This window comes from Chrysemys picta, chromosome 6 (genome assembly GCF_011386835.1).
Source record: "Chrysemys picta bellii isolate R12L10 chromosome 6, ASM1138683v2, whole genome shotgun sequence".
NCBI classification, from domain to species: Eukaryota; Metazoa; Chordata; order Testudines; family Emydidae; genus Chrysemys; species Chrysemys picta.
The window spans coordinates 100,075,992-100,096,467 of record NC_088796.1 but is presented as its reverse complement, the minus strand read 5'-3'; the positions used below and the strand labels follow the sequence as shown (position 1 = coordinate 100,096,467).

The 20,476-nt window shown below is 39.2% G+C and overlaps 1 protein-coding gene across 16 annotated transcripts in view; it reads right to left on the bottom strand.

The window, feature by feature from the left end:
• The window catches only part of LOC101946689 (transducin-like enhancer protein 4), a 120,149-nt gene extending 112,747 nt beyond the window's left edge, over positions 1–7,402 (bottom strand). For 14 of the 16 annotated variants that reach the window (XM_065549439.1, XM_042850557.2, XM_042850556.2 and 11 more), the window contains exons 1-4: positions 6,255–7,334; positions 5,314–5,411; positions 4,009–4,072; positions 2,600–2,644 (exon numbers count right to left, since the gene is read on the bottom strand). In XM_065549439.1, coding sequence (XP_065405511.1) covers positions 2,600–2,644; positions 4,009–4,072; positions 5,314–5,411; positions 6,255–6,299 — 252 coding nt within the window. In that variant the 5' untranslated portion in view covers positions 6,300–7,334. Of the gene's footprint in view, positions 1–2,599; positions 2,645–4,008; positions 4,073–5,313; positions 5,412–6,254 lie in introns of all 16 variants that reach the window. The other 2 variants (XM_005297711.5, XM_005297708.5) reach the window with 2 other exon arrangements.
• Between the last annotated feature and the right edge of the window lie 13,074 nt (positions 7,403–20,476).

Sequence of the window (20,476 nt, the reverse complement as noted above, 5' to 3'; positions counted from 1 at the left end):
GCCCTCGGGATTTTTGATAGGATTGAATTTAGAAAGCAAAAAAGGGGGGGAGGGGCGCGAGTAGAGGGGAATTGCTCAATTTCAACTATGTAGAATTTGAAGATTGGGGGAGGAGGAAAGGAAAATTGAAGGTGGAAGCCTGCAAGTACTTCACACACAGTATAGGAAAGACTATCAGGGATTACTATGAGAAACTGGGTCTTACTATTACAGTTATAGGGAAAGACAGGAAATATTTTGTGGTTGCTACACCAGCAGGAGAAAAGAAGAGAAATGCTGTTACATTAGTTATAAGATTTCATGTTGGAGGACAAAAAAGAAAAGAAGCCAGCACAACGACAGAACAACAGGAGCCATGTAAGACACAGAGATAAGATTTCAGCATGATAGCGAATAAGTTTCTTAGCTGTAATTCATTTGAGTCACCAGCATTTGATAAAGTATTAAAGTGTTTTGGGTGCAGCATTAACAGCCCAGAGCCATAGAAGTATTTAGGCTCCTAGCTTCATTTGGAGGAGCCTAAATACCTTTGTGAATCTGGGCCTATGTTACTAATCTAAATAAAAATGACAATGGAAAAATTGTATTTTAATTAAATTCAGTCCTTCGTAAGCCCCACATAAATGTATAATTTCTTCAGAATACTGTGAAAGTTCCCAGCACCATAACAGTATCTAGTTTCTGAAATGGAATACACCTTTACCCGATATAACGCAACCAGATATAACATGAATTCGGATATAACGCGGTAAAACAGCGCTCCAGGGGGGCAGGGCTGCGCACTCTGGCAGATCAAAGCAAATTTGATATAACGTGGTAAGATTTTTTGGCGTCTGAGGACAGGGTTATATTGGGGTAGAGGTGTACTTATAAAAAAATATCCATTTTTTTGTTTTTAATTCTAGGACTTTATTACTTATGACTTTTATTACTTAATTCTATGACTATTATTTATTACTGACTTTAGATCTTGGCTGATTTTGCAAAATGTATATAGGTTTAAGTGCACACACATTTAAATCCTTTGTATTTCTAGATACTTTGTTGATTTCTCAACAATGTTTGGCTGCAATGGTTATCTTGGAATGCCTGTGGCCAAGTGATTTTGGATTCCTAATTTATTTTTTAAAAATTTTACTCGAAACCACCTAGCTGTGCATTGTGGGGCAGATCCAAACCCTGAGGAAGTCAATGGGAGTCTTTCCACTGATTTAAATGAACTTTGGATAAGGCCCATATAAACTCATCACTGTTACCCTGGTCCTCCATATGCCCCCTATTCCTTTCAAGTGTTTGTTACATTCACTTATTTAGTCTTAAATTAAATTAGGTGCTGATCCTGCAGAATTACACATGTGCTTAAGCTCACTTATGTGTCCAGTACTACCAAGTTTAACAGGACTACTCACATGTCTAAATGTTATATACATGCACATGTCTTTGCAGGACTGGAACCTTGGACTGAGAACCCCTTGAGTCCAGGACTCTTTCTTTGTGTTTGTGATGTACAGTGCCTACTATGGTTTGGCCCTGATCATAACTGGTGCCTCAGGATGCTAATGTAAAACAAAAATAAACAGTATTTAACTACTTAACCAGTATCTGACAGCTTCCAACAAGATAAAGAAATCAAAATTTCCACAACTCAAAATAAAGTTTAAAATCCCACACTTTGAACATTTTTAAAATTGGTTTGTACAAATTTCTATTTCTTCTCCCATCCATTCAATTCTGTTGTTTACATTATCCAGCAAGACTTGCAAATTAATAATAGCAATTCATTTTAGAAAACTTCTGAGTAAATACCAAGCAAGCACTTTTCACTCTAGAAAATGGAAGTCAGGTGTTGGTTTCATTCTCTTCCATACAGGGTTGAAGCCCAAACTTAAATGAATTAAAAAAAAAAATCTGATTTACACCATGATGCTAATCTTGGCCTAGCTGTTAGATTTCAAGGCACAGAGTTGACTCTAACATCCTCATAGTAAGCTCATTTACCCTGTAGAGTTTTGGGAACTAGTGGACATAATTTCTGTATTAAGGTCCAATTAAGTAGTCTCAAGGGACCAGTACGTGGTTTTGCATCCATTTCTTGTGTCGACTCATTTTAATTTCCTCCCATTCCAGTTTCACTGTTTAAAGATAATGGTCCCTTTTCCATACGCACACTATACTGCCTTTTGCCTTGATACCTAATGTTCAGAACGTAAATTTGGCTCCAAAAAGTATAAATGTGCCTAAAAAAAATCAAAGCTCTGAATTTAGATAGCTCTGATCCTACAAACCCTACTCACAAATCCTTACTCAGGCACATAATCCCAGCTCACAAAAGTAGTCCCATTTACTACAATGAGACTACATGAGTATGTATAACAGAATCAGGCTTCTTATTCATGTGGAAATAATGCACGATTAGGTACAGACACAATAACCTCTCTAAGTTCTTATACTGAACCCATCAGTGAGGTATCAGAGCGCCACAGTGCACAAAAAATATTCAGCCACTTAAACGTGCAATTGAACAAAGTCACAGAACATAGATTCCTATTAAAAATTAGACTGATGTAACTTTCTCATACAGAGTGAAATGTTTGCATACCTGTTTATGCATCTCTATATTCAACCCATAGGACATCTCGTAATACTAAGAAAAAAGGAAAGATTGATTCTGTTAGACCCTGTAATCATACAACTGCTTCCAATATTCAGTTTGAATGGCAGCTATAACAGCATATTATATACCTTAAAACAAAACAAAAAAATTTACCAGTATTTACAACCTCCCAAAATTAGAATGGGAATTTCCCCAACATCTTATTTTCCCCTCTGCTTTTAGCTCTACATTGCTCCATGTCAAATTTATAAGGAACAGACACACACAAAAAAAAAAAAAAAAAAACCCACACCACAACACTAAAAACACCTGACAATCAGAGTCAAAGATGAGAAGTGATGAAAAAAATATATGGAAAAGGCTCTAAATTTTGTACCCTAGTACACATTAAAGATGCAAAAAAATGCCTAAAGTGCTAGAAACCAGACAGGCACATAAATCAGCAACATTATGCAGCCTATTTATACAACATTTTAAATTAATAACACAAAATGCTAAAATGTAATAAACGGGTTGCAAAACAATAAAATAGCAAGGAAATTCAGAGTTAAAGCAGACATTCCATTTTTAACATCTCCTGTTGTGTCTCAGTATCGCGGGGAGCTCAGTCCAGCGTGTGATGTCAGTAACATATGTGCTCCAGTACGTAGGCACATCAGGCATGGGAAGGACAAAATGTGAGACTTAACTAAATGCTTGTGGCTTTTGGTAAATGTAGGTTTTTAAGGTTATTTACCCTTGTTGTAAATATTTGTGTTATAGGCCTAGTACACATGGAAAACAACTATTCCCTCAGACGTACAAGAAAGCAGACAGAAACAGCTCCTTTGCTGTAGTCGTGATCCATCATGGAATTATGTATTTAGAGCCTTCTTTATATGCAAGTTATTTACCCATTCAGACTACAACTATGGGAGAATTTTTTTTTTTTTTTTAAACAGCTCAGATCACTGACAATATGAACAAACAGCTCACAAGCAATATTTTTTCAAAGACCTAAGGCTTCTGAAATTCTTGGTTCTGTCCCTTCAGGAAAAATAATTAATAAATAAATAAATAAATAAAAAGGATTGACCTAAAAATCACATTATGGACAAATGACAGGAGTGGGAAGTAAAACAAAAAAGAGCAGCAAAAGGTATGCCTATTAATTCGGGTATGTCTTTAACAGGCTTCCTGTTAGTATTCCCATATACTTAAATACTGAAAGGCAAATTTGAAGGAGAAACGAATTTCTAAAGTAGGTTATAAATGCCCTGAAAGTAAGGGTTTATATTGGAAACATTAGTGTAAACTCATCTATAGCAGTGATACTATCATAATCTATATGAATGTATTTCTGTTTTGGTACATAAAACCAAAACACATTTGAATTTGTTATTCAGCTTGCTTACCATAACGTAATGTCGCTGCATCTCTGTCTTCTCACTGGCCAGCTTCTCACATTCTAGCTTTAAACTGTTCAAGACATTTAAAAACAAAAAACGTGAGTACTACATAATGCTAGTTTTACATCCTTTTGAACACACATTTACTTCCCTTTCCAGTCATCTTCTGCAAAAAAAAAAAAAATATATTTAAGTTCGAGCTATTGTTTGTGGGTGGAGTCTTGTTAGTTTCCCCTTTCAACAACATGTATTGTGCAAAATCTTCCTCTCATGAGCCAGATGTATATGGTATATAGCAAAAATGTATCTTATGCTGAAAAAAGAAGACTGGTTCATAGAAAATGCTTCTTATGAAGGTCAGTATCTATAATATTAAAAATCACCTATAAACACATAGTTTAGTTCCTTTGAGTTTATCATCTTTTTTTAGGGAATGATGTCTTTTCAAGGGAAAAGCGGTGTTTGCTTTTCTGTATTTGTTTTTCTGTTGATGAAATTGTAAAGAAAATTTTGCACATCATTCCATAGACATTGTAGTAAACATCAAAACCATCTTTGGCTGTTTTGTTTTTAAAAGTGCACAAAACAATCTTGTGATAAGTCATTCCTCACTTGAAGAATAAAATGCTCTTCTACCCTAAAAAGCTAAATTGACTACCCCACCAGCTCTGCTTCCAGGTTATCAGCACTCAACATTTTAGGGAAGGCATGAAGGAGCTGGGTCAAGAGAAGAGAATACCATAAACAACCAAGTCACTTCCCTGGGCTTGACCAACCTCCCTCCCAAAAAACACCAATTTCCAATATTTGACATTTGATTCTTCCGGACTCCTGCTTCAAAGTGTTTTCTTAGTCAATTCATCCTCCCAACTGCAGACCTTTTATTTATGGCTGAGTGTCCAACCTGACAAGTCTCACTCACTTGGAGGGAGACCAACATTTTAGATTAATTCTCCGTCGATTCTTAGGAGTCTCTGACAAAGTATTTTAACAACATATTCAATGAGACATTTGAAATCTCAGTCACAATATTTTGAAATCCCCCTCATTCAAATGGTCACAGCTCCAGACAGCCCCGGTACTACTAGAGAGGTGGAAATGTTGGCTTCCTGACACTGGTCTAGCAGGGCTGGGAACTGGTCTTTCCGCTTGGGAGGAGGCAAAAAAAAAAAAAAAAAACCAAACAAACAAAAAAACCCAACCCACAAGACACCAAAAGCAATCCACACACGTTCACGCCTTTGCAAACAAAACAAAAAAAGTGACAAGAGCTAAGCAAACACGAGGATCAGGGAAAGTAAACATCATTACCTGTGGTACTGAGCCTGTAAAAACTGAAACTCCTCCTTAATCCGATCGCAGGATTCGGAAATTGTGAATTTAAAGGGTTGAGCAGGCTGGTGCGGTGCCTAAAAATAATGATAATTATACAAGGTTTCAATTATGCCCCATCTAAGCCAGTCCCAGAGACGCACACACATGCCCAGCCCAGTTTGTTTAAGGGAGCTGGGACACTCACACAGCAGTAAGGACGAAGGCTGTTAAAATTCACCTACTTTACATACACACGCACACACCAGTGTTTCCTCTTTGAAACATAAAAGTCCCTCACCCTTTACGCACATACACAGCCTTGTCCGCACCTTTGCCTCCCTCTATTAGAAGTCTGTAGTCATGTCTGTATCATCTGTCCCCATCCACCAACCCTGTAATCAAACTGTCAGGCTCGTGGAGCGGGTGAGGGGTCTGTGACCCTACTGCTAAACTGGGGTGAATGTGAAGGGAGGGCGGAGGGAAAGAGAGATGAGGCAGAGGAGAGGAAGGAAAGAAATCACAGGTCCCTCCGCGGAGCTGTTGGAAAAGGAATACACTTTGGGGATAATAAGAATCAGATTAAGAGCTGGCACCCCTCGCTCCTTCTCTCTTTAGTTTGCCTTTGACTCTTTTAAAGACTGGAGTGATCGCAACTACAAGCAACAAAATCGTTACACCGGAGAGCCTGAAAAGCCAAAGACAACAATAAGAAAATGGCTACAACTCAATTGTTTCTCCCCCCCCGCTCCCCCTTTTTTCGTTTGCTTTCTCCAAGCAGGAGGCAAGCGGACAGCGGGAGAAAGGCTGGTGTGGTGTATTGTGCTGATTGTTCCCAGTTGCAGCCCTCCCCCTCCCCTTTGGGGACCAAGACCAAGGGGAGGGGGAACAAACCAAGAGCCACATACAAGTGTCACCCCCCCTGCCTCGTCTCTACTCACCGGGTGTCTGGTTTGAGGATACATCTTGCTCAGATCGCGAATCATCCAAACCGATTTAGTTGGTGCTTTTGGCCAGAGTAGCTTGGTTCATTGGTTTTAATCGCAATAATGCAAAGGAAGAGGAGGAAAGGGCTGCCCGGCGCTAGCGCTCTGAGGAGCGTCTCCGGCTGTCCCCGAACTCCCCCGCCCGCGGGACTCGCGTGAACACACAAGAGGAGGGACGCTCGGCGGCGGCGGCTCTGTCCCCGGCCGAAGGGAACCGCTGCCACATTCCACTGGGGCTGTCACTCGCGAGCGGGCATGGTCGCGGGTGGATCGGCGGCTCCGGCGGTCCCTGTCCCAGCGTTCTGACGAGCGGAAGAGCCCCGTGTCCTAGAGCTTCCTCACCCGCTACCCCAGCGTCCGGCGGGTCCCTCTTCCAATGTCTCAGCGCTCGGGGGCCGCCGCCTCCGCCAGCGCTCGGCAGGTCCCTCTCCTAGCGCCCCACCGTTCCAAGGGGGTTTCTCCTCCCCCGCGAGCCGAGCCAGCCCCGTTAGACGGCGAGGAACGGAAGAAGACAAACTCCACTCGCCCCTGCTTCCGAATCCCGTCCCCCACGACACCCCTCTCGCTGCGTTTCCCGGCTGCAAACTTTTATGGGTCTCAATTGTTATCCCGTCCAAAAAAAAAAAAAAAGAGAGACACCCTCCTTTCCTTTGTCGGGAGAGAAAAACTCCTGGTTGGAAAAAGCTGTTGTTGGTTTTGCTCCTGGCTTTTCCTCCGCCTTGCGCAGAGTCGCTGCTTTTCAAAGGTTCAAGTGCAGTAACCTTTTGTTGTGATGTTTCTCCTCTTTCCCATTCACCAGATCGCAGCCCGCCCTCCCTCTTTTTCCAACACGGCAGGAGGAAGAAACGCGCTCTTGTTCGCTGGTCTTTGCTGTTTCCCTCCTCGCCTCGCCTCGCAAACTCTTGCAAGTAGCAGCCCCAGAACAGGGTCGCCAAAGCCAGCAGCGGCAGCCGCCTCACCAACGTCGCTCCGAGCAGCTCTAACAACACGCTCTGGCGAGGTGACTTCTTTGACCAAATTTAGCAGCAGCAAATCATTAACATTCTGATACATATTCACAGCAATCGAAAGACAAGGGGGCCGCGGGGCATCCTGGGAGCTGTAGTTTCAGCTGGCTGGCTTCTCTCCGCCTACCTTGCAAATTGCAGTCAAAAAGACTGCAGCGACCATCAGGCAAAGCGAGCCCTCCTTCCCCGCCCCCTCCACGGAGCTACCCCTCCTCCTGCTCCGCCCATGAAGGGCGTCGCCGGCGACCAATCAGCAGCGGCTACACATTAATCGCCGTTCTGTATTAATGCCCATCATTTCGCTGCTGACAAATGGGCGTGCGGGTCTGAGGAGGGGGTGCGGCTCAGGACTGAGTCCCCACGTGGGGGCCAGACGTCTCTCCGCATGGCAGCCAATCATGCTGCTCTATCCGATGGGCCACACCCCCATTTCCTCGCTCCTTCCCCCTGCCCGAGGTGGAGCTTTGAGATCGCTGACGTTTCTTAGCGCCGGCGTTCGAACAGGGGAAACATTTGTTCAGCTGTCAATCAAAGTAACGTGGGGCGGCTGGGGCTGCTGCTGTTGTATCTTGTGCGCTGGGTGGTGTCAGGAGAGGAGGTTTGGACGGGGAAAGGGATGCGCTCAGCCTCTGTGCCCCCCCGTGCCACTCACTGCTGCTATATCACCCGCACCAGGAGGAATGCGGACTAATTAGGGGCCAATGTCTCCTTAAAGAGACAAGCTCGGCCTTGTGTAACGTGCAGGGACCCCTGGTGAGACAAGAGAGGGAGGATCGCGCTGATCCCACTTCTTTCAGCTCACATCAATTTTACGCGCCACTGGAGCTGGCGTAATTTTCATGTGAACGGGACTGACTCACTGCCCTGTTTGGAGCGAGAGACGCGAGCGCTCGGGGAGCGGGGACAGTGAGGCGATCTGTTAGTTTCAGGGTTCCAGGGGGGTTTCCCCCTTCCGAGGGATCGAGCAAGATTCACTCCCCCGAATGACTCGCGTCTAAATGATTCGAATAGGCACAGCCCCCGCTATCGTAAAGATTGCATGTAAAACCTGCCTGGTTTGGAATGATGCCTCTGGCAAGTAGACTGCGAAGGGGGGGACTCTTTCCTGTCTCGGCCATGGGAGAGAAGCAATTTTAAAACTATTCGGGTTTTCTTAAGTTTCTTTGTCCAGCGGAAAAAGGAGAGAGTTGATAGCAGATTTGTTTGGCTTTAGCTGCTACAGTCCATGCAGCTATGAGGGACACAGTTATTACTCATGCAGTGGGAAAAATGGCAGAGGCCTCCAAGTTCACCATCACCCTGTGCAAAAAGAAGCATCTCCCATTGGCTACACAGAGTTCTACAGTACTTCACATCTGGATTCTTTGTTGCTACTCTGTCCAGCGCAATAACCTAACACTGTTCAGTGCATAGGGTGAAGACTGAAGTAGGCACTAGCTTCACACAAAACAACATTGCAGCAGAGAGGATAATTGGCCAGGGTGGCAGGAACTGCATAGGTGATTAGATACCATGTGCGTAGTGTTGTCATAGCCCTGTGTGTCCCAGGATATTAGAGAGACCAGGTGAGTGAGATAATATCTTTTATTGGATCAACTTCTGTTAGTAAGAGAAACTTTTGAGCACAACAGAGCTCTTCTGCTCCCAGCACCAGAAGTTGGTCCAATAAAAGATACCACTTCATCCTCCTTATCTCTCTAGATAGGTACTAGCCATACACACACTGTACAGTTCATGGGGGCCCCTATTCATCATCAACTGCACACCCCACAGCTTCATCATTGTAGATTTATGCTTGTCATTACAAGGAAATTCAACCACTTTTCTTCAACTAGTGGAAGGATCTTGCTACCAAAAATGTACTAAGCGATAAAATAAATGGTTGCAACATCTTTTATCCTGGGAAAAAGAAATACATGTGTGTTCTGACCATGTGTTACTTCTATAATGCCTCATTTGCTTCTATGTTTTATTTTCAAAAATAAAGTTTATTTGGTGTTGCTTTTACAGATGCAGACATTGTTCTGGCACAGTACTGTAGAATGCCTGTTGCGTTTGACACGAAGAGTGATGTGATAGTACAGAGAGACCCATGGATGTAGACTGACCAACATATGATGGAAGATTCCAGATGTTCATAATTGGGTGTCAGGAACCCATTGGGAAGCTGATTCTTTCCATTAGCAACCATAACCATATGCATTTGAGTTTGGTTTTCTTTTTTTTTTTCTTTTTTTTTTTTACAGGTATTCTAAAGAAACAACCCAAAACACTACATCTTAGGAAAGTAGTATTACAGCATTTTGCACCATAACCACAGCATACATTTGTATTTTTATATGGGTTGGTTTATCTCACTCTCTCTTTAGTATTGAAGTAATGTGTCAATTGTTCAAAGTTCTCTTTGATAAGCCTCATTTTTAGACCCTTGTCCTATACTTTTGTTGCTGTAAATTATTTACATCAGGAATGCTATGCCACTGAAACAGGTTATAAAACAAATACTTATTGAGGTCAAATAAGGCAATCCCACATCATTTAAAGTTTCCTACACTGTTATTTTTCTTCTGTACCTAATTACATGGTGTCCCACAGTTGGGCTCTGGCAGGTTGAGACATATATGTTAGTCTCGTATATGTGCAACATAATTAAGGATTTGTTTCTGCAGGACTTCCTTATGTGAGTAATCCTTATTCATAAAAATAGTTCCATTGAAAGGAGGCTATTTTGGGCTACTCACATGAGTAAAGGGTACAGGTTCAGATTGTTACACTGCCTACTGTAAGGACCCATTAACAATAATTTGTCAGGAATTTTTACATTGTCGTCAAATCAGAGGACTACAATTTACTGAAGGCCCAATTTGTAAAGGTATGTAGGTGCCCAAAGATGCCAATAAGCACCTAGTGGCTCCTAGGTGCTTTTAAAAATCCTATTAGGTGCCTAAATACTGTCAGAAATCCGGCCCTGAGTGCATCCTGCTAGTTGCTCAGCACCTGTCATTCCCATTTAAGTTAGGAGGCAATCATGTAGCAGGATCAAATCCTCTAAAACAAGGATACATGGACGTCAATCCCGCAAAAACTTACATGTGTGCTTACCTTTAGTCACATGAGACATTACATATGCATGTAAGTATTGCTGGAACAGACCACAAAGAGATTTATGGGCCTGATTGAGCAAAATTCTGAACCTGGTAGGTAAGGAGTGTCCTCATCCTTCAATTTCTAGGATTAGACACTAAATCTGGAAAGGGGCTACTAAAAATGTTATAAAATGAACACCAAATAGAAGGAATTAAAATCTGAAATGAACACCAGTTTTGTTCTGTTTTTTAAAAAATCCTCCATTTAATCTGACATCAGGTGTAGTGCTTGAAACATTGTAGTGTGATTTGAAACATTTAACTCCTTAGAAGGGCAGATGCACAGGACAGGTCCCTGTGATCGAAACAGGCTACTATATCTTTTTGTCAGAGTATTTCACCAAAAATGATGATGATGATTGGCCAGCTTCTGTTCATACAACCTATTCACCATTCGTTTTCAGTGGGGTTGTTCAAGTGAAAATCGGGCAGAATTTAGTTCATTGTGTTTAAAGTGTACTATGATCCTGATTCCACAAAAGCTCATGTGCATGATTAATTTAATGGGACCACTGACAATGTATAAAGTAAAGCCTGTGCATAAGTTTTTGAAGGATCAGGGCCTAATTTTTCAACACATTGACAAAAATCTATGAAATTCAAAACTGATACTGCATCATAACTTGCCATTTTAAAATGATGTAACTTATTATCAGAATGGCAGTGTCACTTTGATTTTTCCAGCTTTTGTCAATTCTGACAACCCCGATGGGTCTTTAAATATAGATTTTTTTTAAGTTTAAAATTCCTTGTTTTTTCTTCTTTTATGTAAAATCTTTTATAATAGGTTGTATAACTTGTATTATTTTCCAGAGAGTAGAGAAGGTAGTTTTAAAATATATTATGTATATTGCGAAAGAAAGATTTTTCAAAAGATTGCAAAAACTATTTAGATGCTTTTATATGTATTGGAAGTTTTGATTGCCAGTGCAAAATCCTTATGAATTGTCTTGCATGAACCAGCATTTGTTGTTTAATATCTCAGTCATTTGCATTGTTTTGTTTAAAATTTCAAGAATAGTTGGATCATATTATGAACTGATCATTTGATTTCAGTTATTTAAGTGTCCTATGAGTTCTGAATTGGTCAATTTACACTTACATTTTAAAATGAACAAAAGAATTTGTATATTTTTTAAATTAGAGCTAATATGAAAAATCGCTTTCAAGCTAGGATTTTGTAGCCTAGTTTTAGCCTTTGTTGAACTTTTCTAGCTGAGTTAAAAATTTAACAATATGGGTTTATCAGTGCCAAAGGACCCTTAATTATGGGCCCAATCCTGAAGCTATTTTATAAGTAAATCCATGGACTGCATGTGAGTAATGACTGCAGCTCAGATCCTGTGGCATCATGTTCCGTGCTGCTTTAATACCATTTATTTTGTTGGCTATGTATCTCTTTCTCTCTCACTCACTCACACATACACAAAACTGTTTGATAAATCAATTAGTGACAAAGGCCTTCTGGTAAATCTTGTATTAGTCCACACATTTAAATACACCATGTAACAATTTTATAAAAATAAACCCAATGAGGTTTGCAATTGAATTGGCACCAGGTCCAGAGTGTTAAAAAATTTAACTTATAGTAAGTGAGGGTTTTTTTTCCTAATAGAATTTAGCAACATGACACCCCAGTTCTTGTTTGTTTGTTTTTTACAAGTAGTAGGAAATGACCCTATATCAGCAAGTTTTTGAAAGCTTCATGCCTATAGCATGAAATTAATTGTCAATGATTGTGGAGATACACTGTAGTTAGTTAGCAAGCCAAGGGAATTTACAATACTTGATAGTGTTGTGAATAATGTGATGATTCATGTGTTAACGATTTATAGGGTAACTAGTCCAGAAAACACAAATCTTTGCAAGGGAGTCTAAATGTTACAAAACTCATTCTAAATAATTTTTTTAATTCTCCTTTAGTTTTAATCTTGCTACATTCTATTTTTGTTTGAGACTCCCATATGTGTAAACATTTTCGATTAATTGTCTTATTCTGTTCAATTCTCCAGATGCACTGGCACTTCATTCTGTATGATGTAAAGCTTCAGTCTTTGCAAACAATACACTCTGCATTTGAAGTTTATCTACAAATCATTTGCTGTCATGGTCTTGAAATTTCCCTACTTAGGTAGGAAAACGCCCATTGAAGTCAATGGGAATTTTCCTTGCAGAGGCAATCCAGTCTACAGCCAATTTTGCATTAGTAGAACCAGACAGATTTTGCAAAAACATATTTTGCCGAATACCTTTGACAAATATTTGAAATCATTAAAGTGATTTTTCTCCCATGAACATGATATGATGCCTTCTTTATTTCAGATGATTGCGCTACAGTAAGGCTGCAGCTACTGTATATTTTTGGAGGGCATAGCTCTCAGGTGAAATTTACTTCTCTGCAGAGGGCAAGCACAAGGTCTGTGCATCACTTAAGTCCCACATGAGGTTTCAAAACAGGGCTTAAGATATGAAAGATGCATAGGCCTTGCCATGGACTTCCATGGGGGAGTGGGGAAGGGAATCTCACCTTTAGGGCTCTCCTACAGTATTACAGTTGTACTAGGAGACCCTGTTATCCTGCTGTTGCTCACTGACTTGATTATAGAATGGTTTCAATCTGTAGTGTAAATGGGACTTTGACCCCATTACATGACCAGGCAAGGCTGGACATGACCAAAGGTTTTAGCCTAGTTACTACACTTTGATCTTAGGTCTAAGGAGTTGTTAGAACCAATCTACCCTACATATTGCAACTATGATGGAAGAAGATTAGGGAACAATTCAACCTCAGTACCTTATTTCTATCAATTCAGTTAAAGTGCTAGAGCCAAATTTATTTTCATTGTCTAAGAAACTGATCACACAGGAATATGACTGTTTTACAAGAACTAGATTTAGGGCATAGTTAAGGCTCTGAAAGCCAGAGTCACACTGACATGGTTCTGCTTCCAACGAATTCTGCCTGAGCGTAGGAAGGACAAGGACAATGCATCCTAAGAAAAATGATTTAGAAGATATGTAACTTGGACTCTGACCCAGCACTGGCATCTTGGTACTTGCCACAGCTTTGTTCCTCACCCAATCTCTAAGTGTTCAATACCATTGACAATGCTAAGGAGTGCTTGCTGTAGCATTATAGGATAAAGGAAAGGAGCTGTCTGTGCCCTGTTGCTAGATAAGGGCCAATCCAACTCCCCCTGAAGTCAATGAATGCCTTTCCAGCCCCTACTGGACCCATAACAAAGCAATTATTATTTAGCCCTTGTTATTGATCAGTTACTGTCTCAGCCTAACAGACGTAACTAGTAATATAATACTTTGCGAATGAAATCTTGATTTAATCACATGCTTTCACAGATTCCCACCATTTTCCTAAATGTTTAGGGGACATCAAAAAAAAAAAAAAGTCAGTGAAAGAGAGGTTCAGATAATCTATGGTGTGATTGTCTGTAAGAATTTCATAACCAATATTGAGATAAAAGAAAATGTTGCTTAAATAGTTTTTTTAAAATATGATTTAGATAATTCATAACATCAAAATTATTTAAATTAAAACAACTTCTTTTGTCATGAGAGGTCACTGAAGTTTATAAGTTCAAGGTACTTTAAGTGTGCAGAAGGAAAATTACACCAAAGGTAAGAGGTGTAAATTAAGAAAAATAATTCAATATAAATATATTTCCTCAGTTTAATGTTGGCTCTTTACATTGGCACAAGTGGGTAAAATAAGGAAAAACAAAAAGTATTATCTCGGGCAACAAATTAAAAAAACATGGAAATCGTTTTGGGAGCATGAATAAGAGTTTGAACTTCTCTTTCATGTGGTGCATGCTGCAAATTTCCTGGTTTCTCTTAAAAGGTAAAGGCATCAATTCTCTTTAATCTTCAATTATATATTAAAGTTGACCTGCATGCTATAATTGTACTGCAGACTCAGCAAATATAGTAGTTAGAGGAATAAGAAGTTCAGCTATAGTTGCAGTGTGGAACAGTTTTATTTTGCTTATTCTTGCTTTAGGAGTGAGAATCATGAACAAGAAAATATACATGCCTCTTTTTTATGGAGAGAAATATATTCTTTAAAAGAGTTTATATACAAAGCAGAGACTCATTGTTGACTGCATATTTACTCTAGTAAGCGGGGTGGGGGGATTCTAATTCTTTGACACTGTTTTTGTCTGATGAACAACAAAACATCTTATTCTGTAAACACACTTTTAATTCCCCAACAATGGGAAGAATAATCACTCTCTAGTTATTATTTATCAATAAATTAAAACGGGGGAAAGCTTTCTAGATAAATACCTCACCTATTCTATTAACTTTCTGCTGTCTTAATAGCATCAGGACAGATTTTAGTTATTAGTATATTTTAACACTAAAAAGCTCCCCCCTAAAAGTCTTAGAACAGTAACCATTGTTTGGGGACTACCAAATTCATTAAAATATGTCTTACGCTACAGCTTTCTGTACATCTGAAGGTGGTAAAACAGGTCAATGTGCTAGATCAACAGTCATTTGAAAACAGTGCTTGGCATATGTGGGGAGATTGTGGAGGCACTGGTGGCTTTATGCCACCTTTCTGTTCTCCCTGTTCTCATGATTCTGGAGGCTGATGAAGATTGAACCAATCCCTGGCACAAGTTACAGTGTTGTGCTCCAATCCTGCTCTTTCTTTTCCTGACACACTCTTACCTCACACTCCAGAACAGCACTTATACTGAAGAGGGGGCCAGAAGCACTTTAGACTATGCCAGCAGTATGCTATCTGTAGATTCTGTGAATTCTCATTGACTAAAGGACATTTTAAGTTCCCTTTGCACCAGAGCAGGATAAAGGGGACTTATGAAAGGCTGAGGATTTGGGCCCAAATTCTCGATATGATTTACAGAAAGGGATAAATCCTGATCCCATGGAAATCAATGGTAAACTGTACTATTGACTTCAATGGGATTAGATTATGGAACTTTACAAACAACTAAATTTAAAGAGAGGGAAGAAGAGGAAATACATTGTTATCTGAAAAGATCCTTGACACATATTAGGTTGTATAGTATGCAATGATCCGTAGCCTACATACAGTACTTTTATCAACAGCTCTCACTGACATACACCTTTCTCAAAGGTAAACAGTGTAATGTTTCTACTGATAACTAATCCTTTTGGTGACATAACTGCATAAGTATCTGAAAGGTTTATTTAAGAAAAAGAAATAAAAGTTTACATGAAATCCAGATGATTTTGCTCTCAATTTACTCCCAGTGTAAATCTGAAGTAACTCCACTGACTTTAGTAGTGTTACTTTGGAATTACACTAGTGTAAATAAGAGCAGAATGTAGCCCAAACTGTCCAGGTAGTTGGGAAATAAACATGAGGGAATCTAAGTGTTTGTTTTCAAAACCCTTGACAAAGGGATTGGATTGGATCTGAGAGGGCTGAAAACAAAACAAGGGGTAGTTTACTAAACAAACCTTCCTTCTGCTGGTAACAACTGAAACAGTGCCTGCCCTATCAGAGTCCCTATCAGGAAGGGGAGGGATAGAGGAAAACATAAGATCATCAATGAAATAGAATCCTTTAACAACAGTCACTTCCTGGAGTCAAAACCAGGCTAGCATTTGGCTTGTTCCACTGAAAATTACTGGTCTGGAGCCAAACAAGGAAAAAGTAATTGATAATGTAGTTTTTCAGAACCCACCCATCCATCAAATGTGTCACTCCTCCATAATACTTTATTTCCCTTTTGAACAAAGATCTTTAAAATTCATTGTGTGCACTTAAAAACAAAGTGTCCTTGTGCTGGTTTATAATGATTCTCTTTTAGTTTGGGTTTGTTTTGTTATTTAATTACATTCCCTTCTATCTTGCATTTTTGTCCGGATAGTTGCTGGAAATTTCTGCTGTTCTTAAACAAAGAATCTTTGTGCTGTATCAGCTTGCATTTTCCTTGGATTGTGTTGTGCTGGTGTCTTTTCACTGACTTCAGCACTGGAGTATTGTAGCCATAGCTTCAATAAGTAGACTGTAACAAACAGATTCATTGGCCCTTTCTCTATTCTGCATCTTATTAACTGATCTGTGGGAAAAGCTCTTTAGGTTGGTAAGGCATACGAGCTATTACAAACAATAAATTAACCTTAACTGGAGAAAGCTTTAAGACTCCTAATGCAGTAAACCAGTTGAGAAAGCAGTTTCTAAAAAGCTCTTTACCTACCAAGACATCTACATTTCAGACGGCATTTTGTTAAAAATCATCATAATTATCTTTAACATCATTTATATCTTTACTGACTAAAGATTTGAGGAATATTCTATATTTCCTTGATACCAAATAGCAAAATAGAAGCGAATATATTGAAAACCATTCAATAAAACTGTCAAGTTATAAGATTGTTATTTAATTCGTGATACATTTCCATTGATCAATTAGATTTTTTTAAAAAGCAAAGCAAAATGAGCTCTATATTAATTGGAATTAGAGGACCTTGTTCACAATTTTTTGACCAATTTTATAGGGGCTGCTAATGATAACCCTCAAATTACAGACTACTTTTGTTAAGAAAGCAAATTCTGTGCAGCTAATTAATCCACAAAGAAGTGGTTGGGACTTTAATGTCTTTATACTGTATTTTATATTATTAAATATTAGGTCTTGCTACTTTGTGCAGAAAAAATCCTACATACCACTAGTGACCATCTGATGAAGTGGGTTCTAGCCCACAAAAGCTTATGCCAAAATTAATTTGTTAGTCTCTAAGGTGCCACAAGGACTTCTCACTGTTTTTTCCAGAATGAACACTGCATCCTGAACTGAAAATAATGTGGGTGCACAAATGCTGCTCTGGCAATGGGAGGGTTCTGGGAGAGCTATTGGGCTTCTGTGTGGCCTGGAGACATCCAGGCTCCCCTGCATGTGGTGTTTCACTATTACTAGCTTCAGATCTGGAAAGAGTAAGGCTATGTGTGTGGTATTCTAACCCATCATTTTACGTGTGTTGATTCTGTAGTTATATTTATTTTGATAGGTTTTAGTAAAATTTAGTTAAGTTATCAGGTGAGAATTACATTAACAGCCCCTGCCTCTCTCCAAGAAAGGTTTTTAGCCTGTTAAAATCCTCCACTCTAGGGGCTGGTCTACACTGGGGGGGGGGGGAGGGAATCGATCTAAGATATGCAACTTCAGCTACATGAATAGCGTAGCTGAAGTCGACGTATCTTAGATCGATTTACCTCGGGTCCTCACGGCGCGGGATTGACAGCCGCGGCTCCCCCGTCGACTTCGCTACCACCTCTCGCTCTGGTGGAGTTCCGGAGTCGACGGGGAGCGCATTAGGGGATCGATTTATCACGTCTAGATGAGACGCGATAAATCGATCCCCAATAGATCGATCACTACCTGCCTATCCGGCAGGTAGTGAAGACGTACCCTAGGACTGCTTCAGAGATGTTAAACTTGCAGCCTCAGGTAACCATAGGATTGGTCGATGTAAGCATTTGGTGTAAACATTTAATCAGAGAGGGAATGTTGTTTAAGATTTAAAGCAGGTAGATAATGGAAAATCAAGCTATATTAACAACTCTGCCACTGACTCACTGTCTGACCTTGGGCAATTTACTTAATATCATTCAGTTTCCCCATAGGCAAGTGTAAGAAGACTCCCCTAACTTTGTTAATTAATATTTGAAACTATTAATCATAATTATCTTATAAAAAGAAGCCCGAAGATTAGCACATACAAATCCAGGAATTGCTGCAAATAAATTAGATTAGTCAGCCTGCTAGCTTTTACAGAATTGCTTGAGATTCCCCTGAAACTGAAATCTTCATACGGCTACCACTCTAAGTCCAGGTTCGGCAGTCTCTTTGAAGCTAGAAGGTCCTAACCTAATAATTGTATAATAATTGTAAAAAGCAGGCCTTGATTCAACAAAGTAATTACTCATGCGCTTAACTTTAAGCTCATGAGTCTCATTGACATCAACAGACCTCCTCACAAGTTTGTGTTTAAATGCTTTACTGGCCTGAAAAGTGTCTCTTTTAAAACCTTGATTTTGGTATTTATGTCTTAATCCTGTTTACATCATCGGCTGATTTAGGAATTTTTGCTCCTACTGAAGTCATTGGCATTAATTCCACAGATTTCAATGGGAGTGGGATTTGGACTATTACATATCTGAATATTTACATATTATTTTATCACCTAAACATTCCAAATGCTAACATGTACCATACAGGTTATTAGAGATCATATTTAACATTTCGATTTTTCCAAAGATAGAGGGCCAAACCCTAAATTGGTGTAAATTGTCATGGTTCAATTGACTTCAATGGAGCAATGCTGATTTACACCAACTGGTCCATAATTTATAATCACTTTTAATGTAATAGTCACCAATTGTAATGTTCATATTAGGGCTGTCAAGCGATTAAAAAAATTAATCACGATTAATCGCACTGTTAAACATTATTAGAATACCATGCATTTAAATATTTTTGGATGTTTTCTACATTTTCAAATATATTGATTTCAGTTACTACACAGAATACAAAGTGCACAATGCTCACTTTATATTTATTTTTAATTACAAGTATTTGCACTGTAAAAACCAAAAGAAATAGTATTTTTCAATTCACCTAATACAAGTACTGTAGTGCAATCGCTTTATCATGAAAGTTGAACTTACAAATGTAGAATTATGTACAAAAAATGCATTCAGAAATAAAACAAACAATGTAAAATTTTAGAGGCTGCAAGTCCACTCAGTCCTACTTCTTGTTCAGCCAATCGCTCAGACGAACAAGTTTGTTTATGTTTGTAGGAGATAATGCTGTCTGTTTACAATGACACCTGAAAGTGAGAACAGGCGTTCGCATGGCACTGTTGTAGCTGGCATTGCAAGATATTTACATGCCAGATACACTAAAGATTCATATGTCCCTTCATGCTTCAATCACCATTCCAGGGGACATGGGTCCATGCTGATGATGGGTTCTGCTCGATAACAATCCAAAGCAGTACGGACTGATGCATGTTCATTTTCATTATCTGAGTCAGATGGTGGTTTGGGTTCTGTAGTTTCCGCATCAGAGTGTTGCTCTTTTCAGACTTCTGTTTAGCATATCTGGCACATAAATACCTTGCAATGCCATCTACAAAAGTGCCAAGGAAATGCTTGTTCTCACTTACTGGTGACACTGTAAATAAGAAGAGGGCAGCATTATCTCCTGTAAATGTAAACATACTTGTTTGTCTCTTAGTGATTGGCTGAAAAAGAAGTAGGACTGAGTGGACTGGTAGGCTCTGAAGTTTACATTGTTTTGTTTTTGAGTTCAGTTATGTAACAAAAAAAATCTACATTTGTAAGTTGCATTTTCACAACAGAGATTGCACTACAGTACTTCCATGAGGTGAACTGAAAAATACAATTTCTTTTGTTTATCATTTTTACAGTGCAAATATTTATAATCAAAAATATACACTTTGATTTCAGTTACAACACAGAATACAATATGTTTTAAAGTGTAGGAAAACATCCAAAATATTTTATAAATTTCAATTGGAATTCTATTGTTTAACAGTGAGATTAAAAAACTGAGTAATAGCGATTAATTTTTTTAATAGCGATTAATTTTTTTGAGTTAATTATGTGAGTTAACTGCAATTAATTGACAGCCCTAGTTCATATATATTATATAAGAAATGTATGTAGAAATGTACAAGGCCATCACATCTCCCAGTTGCAGACAGGACTCAGATTAACCACGTCAAATGAATTACAAGACTACTACTTTAGGTAAAAGGCACTATTGTCTTGCAGTGTCAGGCTCAATCTGTATTTTAGGATTGAAAAAGAAGGCTATGTTATTAAAACAGGGTTTCCATACAGGTAATCAAAAAATATTTGTACACTCCTAAAATTTCTAAGGTATAGTTAAGAACAGGTTAGGATAATGTGTAGCAATGACGCAGTATTTTAAGTACCTAAAAGAATGCGATATATACTCATCTAACCCTTTATCCT